This window comes from Conger conger, chromosome 8 (assembly GCF_963514075.1).
Source record: "Conger conger chromosome 8, fConCon1.1, whole genome shotgun sequence".
In the NCBI taxonomy this organism is placed as follows: domain Eukaryota; kingdom Metazoa; phylum Chordata; class Actinopteri; order Anguilliformes; family Congridae; genus Conger; species Conger conger.
The window spans coordinates 59006789-59018683 of NC_083767.1; the positions used below are offsets into that span (position 1 = coordinate 59006789).

Sequence of the window (11895 nt, forward strand, 5' to 3'; positions counted from 1 at the left end):
CGCGGAAGTCCCTTCAGATTCCTGAATGTTAACGAGGGGCCGGGGGGGGGGGGGGGGGGCGGGGCGGGGGGAGACGATATGGATCGGCATTTTTGATTGGCACTTGTCAGACTCTTGCTTTGTGGAGGCATCGGCACGCTACGAGTTTGTTGACGGTGGAAAATAAATAAAAATCGTATTGTGTGTTTTATTGAGAAAATCCTGAAAATAATTACAGCTTCTCCCAAGTAAAAAAAAAACGAACTAAAAAAAACGAAAAAACGTACACACACACACACACAACAAAATGTGACGGTGGTTATCTTTCTATGGTTGTCCACTTCCTTTTTGGGCATTCTGGCAACTGTTTTTCATCCTTGTTAGGAGGGGGGTAAAATAAACCAGAACAGTTACAGACTTATGCATGTGTTCAGAGTCGTCCCTTCACTTCCTGCTTGTGTTTTCCCTTCCATTTCTTACGCCTGTTTTTGGCATAAGTGGCTGCCCGCCCGGTCTTGCGTCAATCACAGCCTTTGCTGAAGGAGACAGGAGTGGGTAGGTGGTGGTGAACGTCAGTCCTGTAGGAACCGACACATGAAATCAAGAGCAAACTCCATTTTGAGAATTGTAAATGATTTTGACATGAATCCTAAAAGGCTGTGCACTGGACAGTGCTATGCAGTGATGCTTTATATGGGCATAAAAGTCTATAAGCTGAAGCACTTTAGACTTGAAAACTGGTATTACAGCTGGTATTGAACTGTGGACAAGCAGGCCTTTGTGATCCAGCTGTTGGATCTGTTGCATGCTGTAAATCAGATGAAGCAATCGGGGGGAAAAAAATTTTTTCTCTCCATCTCTGCTTGTGATTGCTATGGGTGGGGTGTCGGAAACTGGAATCTGTAACCAGTGATTACCTGACTACAGCTGAAGGACTCTTTCCACCGTTGGCCTCTTTCCACCATTGAAGTGTGGATCCACGTTGGGCAGGTTTCTTCAGGTTAGTTGGCACCTGGGAGTGGGTGGCAAACCAGGGACGAGAGACTGACATTTTCCCCCAGAAGCTCGTTTACTGGAGGTATTGCAGTTCATTAAGCCAAAATTATTTCCCCACTGACGTCCCTTCAATTTCTTCACTCTTCACCCTTGCGTAGTACAGACCTTTTTTTCCCCTCTCTCTGAGTGGCATAGAAGTTCCTATTGATCCCTTCACTTTTAGGTACTCTGTGTGTGTGTGTGTGTGTGTGTGTGTGTGTGAATGTGTGAGAGTGTGTGTGTGTGTGTGTGTGCGTGCGTGCTTTGGTGCCAAAAAAGCCCCATAATTAAACAAGGCTGCCTCCATGAACTGGCTTCATGCGCCATTGAGCAGCTCCCATAGACGCCCAGGAATCCGGGAAGCAGAAGCTGGCTCCAGCTCCTAGATCTCGATGCTGGCAAAGCAGTGCTCAAACCACAACGCTGTTTATCCCACCCCCTTCTCTGTGAACGCGCTGACGTTGAAACGCCATTGGCTGTGGCAATTAGAACCAATTTTCAACCAATTAATTATTGTACAATTGTACAATCTTTTGGTACAGTGTGTCAGGCCGTCAACTGTATATTTAGAAACTCGAATTTAAGGACTATGAACACAGGCGAGGATGAGTCAACATGTCAGTGAGCCTTCATCAATGATGGGAAGGGATTTACAATGGTCTTGTAACAATGTTTTAACACAAATAGCTTACCTATTGTACATAAGTCTCATTAGGGCTGGGCCGGTGTAGTTTTTATTTATTTATTTTTTGATTCATTACGTTTTTAACAGTGCAATTTTCAATCACTGTGCCGTTGCTTTAGCAACAACAGCTCCTTCTTTTGTGACGTGAGTGGCAAAACAAGCGTGGGGGGACCTTGTCTTCTCTGCATTTTGCAAATCCATATGCCACACGAAATAAGGTAATGTCAGCATCCTTTTCACCACAAGGGTCCAGCAAACCAAATGCATAGTATTACAGGAGAGTCGAATATCCATTGTTTACTTAAGATTTCTCTGAAGGACTTTTCATTGTTGTCTGTTTCACCAAAAGTATTTGTATTCTATTTCATTTATTTAATTGTAAGGGACCATTTCAAACATAAATATTGCCATTTAATGTATTGTGCCAGATTTAGCTTCAGCTAATTTAGGGGTAGTAGAATAGTAGACATTTTATTCTGGGCATGTCATTTTCAAGCTTGTGTTAAGAAAAGGGGTGATATTAAGGGGAGATATGCGGTTTGTGCAAACATTCAAACCGAGGTAGCACTCAAAAACTGTAAAAAGATGCTTTATTTATGAGATAGTGTTTAGGACAGTAACAGTTACATTGTTGCCAATGAAAAAAAAAAAAAAAAAAAGTGATCAAATGTCATAATGGAACGGACATCTTGCATAGTGAAAGCAGTCCCTCTGGAGGCAGCATTGTCTTTAACCTTTGACCTTTACCTGTATTTGCTTTGTGTACATGGTCTTATGACCACGCTGTTTCTGGGCCTGTGCCGTCTGCAGCAAACCTGGCCCTCATTTTGTTCCTCCAGTTCCATTTACAATCAAACATGTACAACTTCACCTTTCAATGCAGACAATCACGTCCCATTATCGATAATAACATTGATTAAATTCACAACATATTTGATGCTGAAATTCTACCATCATCAGCTTCCTCTGTCTGTTTTCAAACAAAGGAAGCCAAGCAACAGCAAGGTTATTCAAGCAAGTAATTTAAAAGGAAAATCTTAAATCAACTATTGCAACTATTGTCTAACTAAAATATTGAATAATCAACAAAAAGGCATGCCATCGATGGTTGTAATTTCAAACTACAGTTGCAGCAAAGACCTTATAATGATGCATATCTTTATAAGATATGTATAAAACGTTTGAGCCAGACCTCACACAGGAATATGATAATGGAGAAGGAATTAATAAAATTGAACCATCCATTTAATTCATTGCATACAGTTATGTAAGGCTTAGAGGCTGTCTGTGAATCCCTAGTTTGTGAAGCACATCAACACAATTTTTATGATTGTCCACTTATGTACACGTACGTTCGATTACATTAATTTCCCTAAATTAGATTACATTGGTGCAGTTTATATTCGCAATGCCTGGCCTGCAGTCATGTTCAGTGTGTGTTCAGTATGTGTTCAGTATGTGTTCAGTCGGGAGGTGTGGTTCCCTGGGTGACGCAGCGTTGCTGAGTGGGATGAGTTCAGGATGTGCACCAGTTGGGTCATGTCATTGATCCAAGGCCTGCCTTCGATTCCACTTTAACGCATTCCCTTCCCCTGTTGTGTTCCCTCGAGGGACGTATGTTGCAACAAAATTTGTGATGTGCAACAAGTAAACAACCGTTGCTCTGCAACCTATACAGGAAGTGGTAGTCCACAGTAACCATGGTGCAAGTTTTTTTTACATTACATTACATTAGAAGGCATTTAGCAGACGCTCTTATCCAGAGCGACGTACAATGAAGCGCAGATCACTCTGGAAGGTTTATGAATAATTCATAACAACCATCCTATTATTTTGATTGATAATAAAAGACAACAGCCAGGTTTAAAAACAAAAAAACAAAAACACAAATGAGTAGGCTGAAGTATCTGATAAAGTTAAATTCTCAGTTCTTAATCTCCCCTCCCATCGTAATTATTCATGAACCTCACAAAACGTATTGCACAAAAATAATATTGCCTCCTCCGTTTTACAAGGCACTAATTTGCTCCTCTCTTTTTCAAGTGGAGCATTGCATTATGGGTCTTGCTAGAACCTTGCATTTTATACCCTGGGCACGAGGAAGGAGAAATAGTTTCGGGATTATAATCGGGACTTTCATAATTCGGAATCTCACTTGCCGCGGCGGCCATATTTCATCCTGGCATTTAAAAACGACGATGCTTCACAGCTCCCTGGTCCCTGCACAGCCAAAGGGCCAGGTACCCAACACCAGCTCCTCAACAGGGCTGACCAGACCAATGGGAGGCCTGCTGTCCTTTGATTGGCAGCTCTGAGAGGCGGTGCGAGGGCCCGGTCCGGCCTGTAGGCTGGGAGAGAGCGGCCGGAGGGCCGCACCGTTAGTGTCGTTTATCGGACAGTTCGGTAGGTGACAGGATTTAAGGATTGGATTCGTGATTTTGATTAGGATTTTTACATGTAGATTCTTGTGACCAGCCATCTCCCGCCACAGACATTAGCAAGCGTAGATGTGAATGTGGATTGAGATTTAGTGATCGTTATACACGGATATGTTTAGTGAAAACACTTTGTCGTTTAGAGGCGTCACCGCATCAATCTTTGACACGTTAAAAATGTTGACATTCATTAAAACTTCATGCGTTGAGATGTATGGAGGGCCAAGCCTGGCTTACGTTAAGGGACACATCGCAATCTCATGACTATAACAGAACTCATCGAATGCTGCAGAGGTGACGCAAGCCTTAATGCAGTATGCTAAGCTACGCACAACGCCCGCATCGCTAGCGGCCGAGGTTCCTAAAGTGCGTTGAGGCGAGCAGCCTTGACGTACGTTTAAAGACGGTCCGTCGGCCCTCCAGACACGACAGCGCTGAAGCAGGAGGAAGCGGTTGTGTGTTTTGAGTCCCATAGTCAGGGGCAGACTGGGGGGGGGCGGGCGGGCGGACGGGGGGCTCAGGATGAGGCCCCAGGATCCCTCCAGCCCCCGAAGGCCTTCTCCAGGTACATCGCCATGGCCAGAGTCAGCCGGTCCAGCTCCCTCCCGGAGACCACCTGCACCCCCAAGGGGAGCCCCCCCTGGCTCAGGCCCAGGGGACACTGCGTGACCGGAAGGCCCAGGATGTTGAAGACCCCTACCGATACACACACACACACACACACACAATTTAGTTGTGCTTTAACCCTCTCAGTCTCAAGCCCAATATCTCGAGGTGGCTCCACTGAAATCCTGAGGGGTTTTGGCTTTGGTTGAGAAAGTTCAGTAGGGCTTTAATAGGGGCTCAAAACAATAGTATAGCGGCCATTTTGATTGGTTGTAAAGTTATAAGGTGGAAAGTGCCATATGGCACTCTTGGGATTTTATGGTAGTTGTGCTTGAATGCCATACGGCACTCGTGGGACTGAAAGCAGTTAAGATGAGTGGTAGAGTTACAGGGTTCAGTGCCAAGGTGTTTTCTCACATTGGAGTGCGAGTTGGTTCGAAATCTACCTGCCAAAACTAAATGTTGTCAAATTGACCGGACCTGAAGTGCAAAACAAAATAAGAATAAAATGAAACGTGTAGTGCACACCACATGCACTGGGGACTACTTCACCAGACATGGATTAAGCCTCATCTTCAAATAACGTTTTAGCCTAGAACTTGGCTTAATCCATGCCCGGGAAGCCAACCATGCGTGTGTCACCTTTATTAGTTGCCTATTTTTGGCAACTTGGTTTTAGGAGCCCCAGGGGGTGCAGGTTTACGCAGGTACAGTGGGAGCAATAATTATTTGATCCCTTGCTGATTTTGTAGGTTTGCCCACTTACAAAGAATGGAACTGTGTAGAATTTTAATCGTAGGTACATTTTAACATTGAGAGACAGAATATCACAAAATAATCCACAATAACAACATCATATAAATTTCATAAATTTATTATCGTATTTTTGCATGAAATAAGTATTTGATCCCCTACCAATCAGCAATAATTCTGGCTCCCACAGGCCAGTTAGTTTTCCATTAAGAAGCACTCCTAATCTCAACTCATTACCCAAAACACCTGTGTCAACTCGTTACATCGTTATGTAGCTGTATAAAAGACACCTGTCCACACAATCAATCAGATTCCAACGTTTCCACCATGGGCAAGACAAAGGAGCCGTCTAAGGACATCAGGGACAAAATTGTAGACCTGCACAAGGCTGGGATGGGCTACAAGAAAATAAGCAAGCAGCTTGGTGAGAAGTTAACAACTGTTGGAGCAATTATTAGAGTCACCGCCAATCTCCCTCGGTCTGGAGCTCCACGCAAGATCTCCCTCGTGGGATATCAATGATCCTGAGAAAGGTCAGGGATCAGCCCAGTACTACACCGGAGGAGCTTGTTAATGACCTGAAGGCAGTTGGGACCACAGTCACGAAGAGAGCCATCGGTAACACACTACACCGTGAAGGATTAAAATCCTGCTGTGCGCGCAAGGTTCCTCTGCTGAAGAAGGCACATGTACAGGCCCGTCTGAAGTTTGCCAAAGAACACCTGGATGATCCAGAGGAGGCTTGGGAGAAGGTGATGTGGTCAGATGAGACCAAAATAGAGCTATTTGGCATCAACTCGACTCGCCGTGTTTGGAGGGAGAGAAATGCTGAGTACAACCCCAAGAACACCATCCCCACTGTGAAGCATGGAGGTGGAAACCTTATGCTTTGGGGGTGTTTCTCAGCTAAGGGGACAGGATGACTTCACCGTATCGAGGGGAGGATGAATGGGGCCATGCACCAGGAAATTTTGGGCGACAACCTCCTTCCCTCAGTGAGAGCACTGAAAATTGGTTGTGGATGGGTCTTCCAACATGACAATGACCCAAAACATACGGCCAAGGCAACAAAGGAGTGGCTCAAAAAGAAGCATATTAAGGTCCTGGAGTGGCCTAGCCAGTCTCCAGACCTAAATCCCATCTAAAATCTGTGGAGGGAGCTGTAGCTTCGAGTTGCCATGCGACAGCCTCGGAACCTTAAGGATTTGGAGAGGATCTGCAAAGAGGAGTGTACCAAAATCCCTCCCAAGATCTGTGCAAACCTGGTGAAAAACTACAACAAACGTCTGACCTCTGTGCTTGCCAACAAAGGTTTCTCCACCAAGTATTAAGTCCTATTGTTCTATGGATCAAATACTTATTTCATGTGAAAATTTGATATTACATTTATAAAATGTAAATGTTGTTATCGTGGATTATTTTGTGATATTCTGTCTCTCAATGTTAAAATGTACCTATGATTAAAATTCTACACAGTTCCATTCTTTGTAAGTGGGCAAACCTACAAAATCAGCAAGGGATCAAATAATTATTGCTCCCACTGTATACACACAGTGAGGTTACCTGTGTAGGCCAGGTTGAAAGGGGTGCAGAGGGGGTGATGGTGTTTTGGGGCGATGAGGGGGTGTGAGGGGTACAGCAGCACCCCGTCTGTCCCCAGCACCTCCTCCAGCTCCTTCTGGAGGTCCTCCTTCTGCTGCAGGATGAACGGGTCAGGCTCGGAGCTCTGCACCATCTCCATCAGGGCGAGTCCTGCAGGACAAACACAGCCCTCTGACACAGCAACGCCCCTCAGACACACAGCAACGCCCCTCTGACACACAGCAACGCCCCTCTGACACAGCAACGCCCCTCTGACACAGCAACGCCCCTCAGACACACAGCAACGCCCCTCAGACACACAGCAACGCCCCTCTGACACACAGCAACGCCCCTCAGACACACAGCAACGCCCCTCAGACACAGCAACGCCCCTCTGACACAGCAACGCCCCTCTGACACAGCAACGCCCCTCTGACACAGCAACGCCCCTCTGACACAGCAACGCCCCTCTGACACACAGCAACGCCCCTCTGACACACAGCAACGCCCCTCTGACACAGCAACGCCCCTCAGACACAGCAACGCCCCTCAGACACAGCAACGCCCCTCTGACACAGCAACGCCCCTCTGACACAGCAACGCCCCTCTGACACACAGCAACGCCCCTCTGACACACAGCAACGCCCCTCTGACACACAGCAACGCCCCTCTGACACACAGCAATGCCCCTCTGACACACAGCAACGCCCCTCAGACACAGCAACGCCCCTCTGACACAGCAACGCCCCTCTGACACAGCAACGCCCCTCTGACACAGCAACGCCCCTCTGACACACAGCAACGCCCCTCTGACACACAGCAACGCCCCTCTGACACACAGCAACGCCCCTCTGACACAGCAACGCCCCTCTGACACACAGCAACGCCCCTCTGACACACAGCAACGCCCCTCTGACACACAGCAACGCCCCTATGACACACAGCAACGCCCCTCAGACACAGCAACGCCCCTGACACAGCAACGCCCCTCTGACACAGCAACGCCCCTCTGACACAGCAACGCCCCTCTGACACACAGCAACGCCCCTCTGACACAGCAACGCCCCTCTGACACAGCAACGCCCCTCTGACACACAGCAACACACGCCCCTCTGACACACAGCAACGCCCCTCTGACACAGCAACGCCCCTCTGACACAGCAACGCACGCCGGCTTATCACTGCAAAGACATCGGCCCTCAGCAGAAGCTAGCAGCAGCACATGGTGGTGTCTTATAAATAGTACAGGAACTTTGTTCCAGTAGGAAGTCCCTGTTTTTTTTCTCCCCCAAAAAACCTGTGGAAGCCATTTTCTTTTCCAGAACTATGAAAAGAGGGCCTATAAGGAGGAGTTTTCCTTGAACTGTGTGGAAAGTATCAGCTAAAGCAGGCGTTTAAACTCCAGTCTTGGCTGGTTTTAGCAATTTCAGCAGGAAAGCTGCACGTGCCCAATATATGGCGGACAGCATTGTGAGGTCCTGTCAAGTTCACAGTACCAAGTCAAGAGCAGAGGCCTAACTCTGAAACGAGGCATGGTGTGCTTCCGTTGGCAATGGGGGGGAAAAAAAAAAAAAACTGACATAACCTGGGACCTCAGTTTCAGTCTACGGTGCAGTGCAGTGCATCAGCAGAAAAGCGTCTGTGTGAAATGAATTCTGTCCGGCCGAGGCGAGCGGGGGCGCAGGGTGCTGAGCTGCGCTGGGTTATTGATCCGGTCTGTGCCATTACCGACAGCCGCAAAGGTGTGGGAGGACAGTCCCAGGAACGACTTGACCATCTCCCACGGTGGCCACACCTTCTTCCCGTGGTCGGCCATTGACACCACGAAGGGCGTGGGGGGCTGCAGGGGAACAGCAGACTGTTGTCACATCACGTCTGAAACTCCAGTGTACATATACTGTTACATACACTTCATTAGGTACACCTGTACACCAGCTCGACACAGCAGCATCTAAAAATCAGCCAATCGTGTGGCAGCAGCTCAATGTGTACAAAGCATGCAGACATGGCCAAGAGGTTCGGTTAATGTTCAGACCAAACATCAGAAATTCAGGGGAAGAAATGTGGAATGATTGTTGGTGCCAGACAGGGTAGTTTGAGTATCTCAGAAACCGCTGATCTCTTGGGATTTTCACAACAGTCTCTAGAGTTTCCAGAGAATGGTGCGAAAAACAAAAAAGATCCAGTGAAAGAATGGCCAGATCCAGGTTCAAGCTAACAGGAAGGCGATAGGAACTAAAAATAACCACGCATTACAACAGTGGTATGCAGAAGAGCTTAACATACCACACATCTTGAATCTGGAAATGGACGGGCTACAGCAACACAAGTGTAAACAATAGGTCTGATAATAATGACCCAATAAAGTGGTCACTGCGTGTATAATAGCACAGACACTCATCTGCATGGTCCTGAGTGGGCATGCCCCACAGACATTCATATGCATGGCCCTGAGTGGGCATGCCCCACAGACACTCATCTGCATGGTCCTGAGTGGACATGCCCCACAGACACTCATCTGCATGGTCCTGAGTGGACATGCCCCACAGACACTCATCTGCATGGTCCTGAGTGGACATGCCCCACAGACACTCATCTGCATGGTCCTGAGTGGACATGCCCCACAGACACTCATCTGCATCGTCCTGAGTGGGCATGCCCCACAGACACTCATCTGCATGGCCCTGAGTGGGCATGCCCCACAGACACTCATCTGCATGGCCCTGAGTGGGCATGCCCCACAGACACTCATCTGCATGGCCCTGAGTGGGCATGCCCCACAGACACTCATCTGCATGGCCCTGAGTGGGCATGCCCCACAGACACTCATCTGCATGGCCCTGAGTGGGCATGCCCCACAGACACTCATATTCATGGCCCTGAGTGGGCATGCCCCACAGACACTCATCTGCATGGCCCTGAGTGGGCATGCCCCACAGACACTCATCTGCATGGCCCTGAGTGGGCATGCCCCACAGACACTCATATGCATGGCCCTGAGTGGGCATGCCCCACAGACACTCATCTGCATGGCCCTGAGTGGGCATGCCCCACAGACACTCATATGCATGGCCCTGAGTGGGCATGCCCCACAGACACTCATATGCATGGCCCTGAGTGGGCATGCCCCACAGACACTCATCTGCATGGCCCTGAGTGGGCATGCCCCACAGACACTCATATGCATGGCCCTGAGTGGGCATGCCCCACAGACACTCATATGCATGGCCCTGAGTGGGCATGCCCCACAGACACTCATCTGCATGGCCCTGAGTGGGCATGCCCCACAGACACTCATATGCATGGCCCTGAGTGGGCATGCCCCACAGACACTCATATGCATGGCCCTGAGTGGGCATGCCCCACAGACACTCATCTGCATGGTCCTGAGTGGACATGCCCCACAGACACTCATCTGCATGGCCCTGAGTGGGCATGCCCCACAGACACTCATACGCATGGTCCTGAGTGGACATGCCCCACAGACACTCATACGCATGGTCCTGAGTGGGCATGCCCCACAGACACTCATACGCATGGTCCTGAGTGGGCATGCCCCACAGACACTCATACGCATGGTCCTGAGTGGGCATGCCCCACAGACACTCATACGCATGGTCCTGAGTGGGCATGCCCCACAGACACTCATCTGCATGGTCCTGAGTGGGCATGCCCCACAGACACTCATACGCATGGTCCTGAGTGGGCATGCCCCACAGACACTCATACGCATGGTCCTGAGTGGGCATGCCCCACAGACACTCATACGCATGGTCCTGAGTGGGCATGCCCCACAGACACTCATCTGCATGGTCCTGAGTGGGCATGCCCCACAGACACTCATCTGCATGGTCCTGAGTGGGCATGCCCCACAGACACTCATCTGCATGGTCCTGAGTGGGCATGCCCCACAGACACTCATCTGCATGGTCCTGAGTGGACATGCCCCACAGACACTCATACGCATGGTCCTGAGTGGACATGCCCCACAGACACTCATACGCATGGTCCTGAGTGGGCATGCCCCACAGACACTCATACGCATGGTCCTGAGTGGGCATGCCCCACAGACACTCATCTGCATGGTCCTGAGTGGACATGCCCCACAGACACTCATACGCATGGTCCTGAGTGGGCATGCCCCACAGACACTCATCTGCATGGCCCTGAGTGGACATGCCCCACAGACACTCATCTGCATGGCCCTGAGTGGACATGCCCCACAGACACTCACATGCATGGTCCTGAGTGGACATGCCCCACAGACACTCATATGCATGGCCCTGAGTGGGCATGCCCCACAGACACTCATATGCATGGTCCTGAGTGGGCATGCCCCACAGACACTCATATGCATGGTCCTGAGTGGACATGCCCCACAGACACTCATCTGCATGGTCCTGAGTGGACATGCCCCACAGACACTCATCTGCATGGCCCTGAGTGGACATGCCCCACAGACACTCATATGCATGGCCCTGAGTGGGCATGCCCCACAGACACTCATATGCATGGTCCTGAGTGGGCATGCCCCACAGACACTCATCTGCATGGCCCTGAGTGGGCATGCCCCACAGACACTCATCTGCATGGCCCTGAGTGGGCATGCCCCACAGACCCGCATGGTCCCACAGACACTCATCTGCATGGTCCTGAGTGGACATGCCCCACAGACACTCATCTGCATGGCCCTGAGTGGGCATGCCCCACAGACCCGCATGGTCCCACAGACACTCATCTGCATGGTCCTGAGTGGACATGCCCCACAGACACTCATCTGCATGGTCCTGAGTGGACATGCCCCACAGACACTCATCTGCA

At 49.3% G+C, this 11895-nt stretch overlaps 1 protein-coding gene across 2 annotated transcripts in view; it reads right to left on the reverse strand.

Annotated features, from left to right (window-relative positions):
• Positions 1 to 2272: 2272 nt before the first annotated feature.
• The window catches only part of faah2b (fatty acid amide hydrolase 2b), a 19630-nt gene continuing 10007 nt past the window's right edge, over positions 2273 to 11895 (reverse strand). The window contains exons 9-12 of one of the 2 annotated variants that reach the window (XR_009709370.1): positions 8803 to 8914; positions 7057 to 7245; positions 4530 to 4830; positions 2273 to 4047 (exon numbers count right to left, since the gene is read on the reverse strand). Coding sequence is in view for 1 of the 2 variants with exons in the window: in XM_061252120.1 (XP_061108104.1) it covers positions 4652 to 4830; positions 7057 to 7245; positions 8803 to 8914 (480 nt within the window). In the remaining variant the exon portion in view is untranslated. Of the gene's footprint in view, positions 4831 to 7056; positions 7246 to 8802; positions 8915 to 11895 lie in introns of both variants that reach the window. The other variant, XM_061252120.1, reaches the window with a different exon arrangement.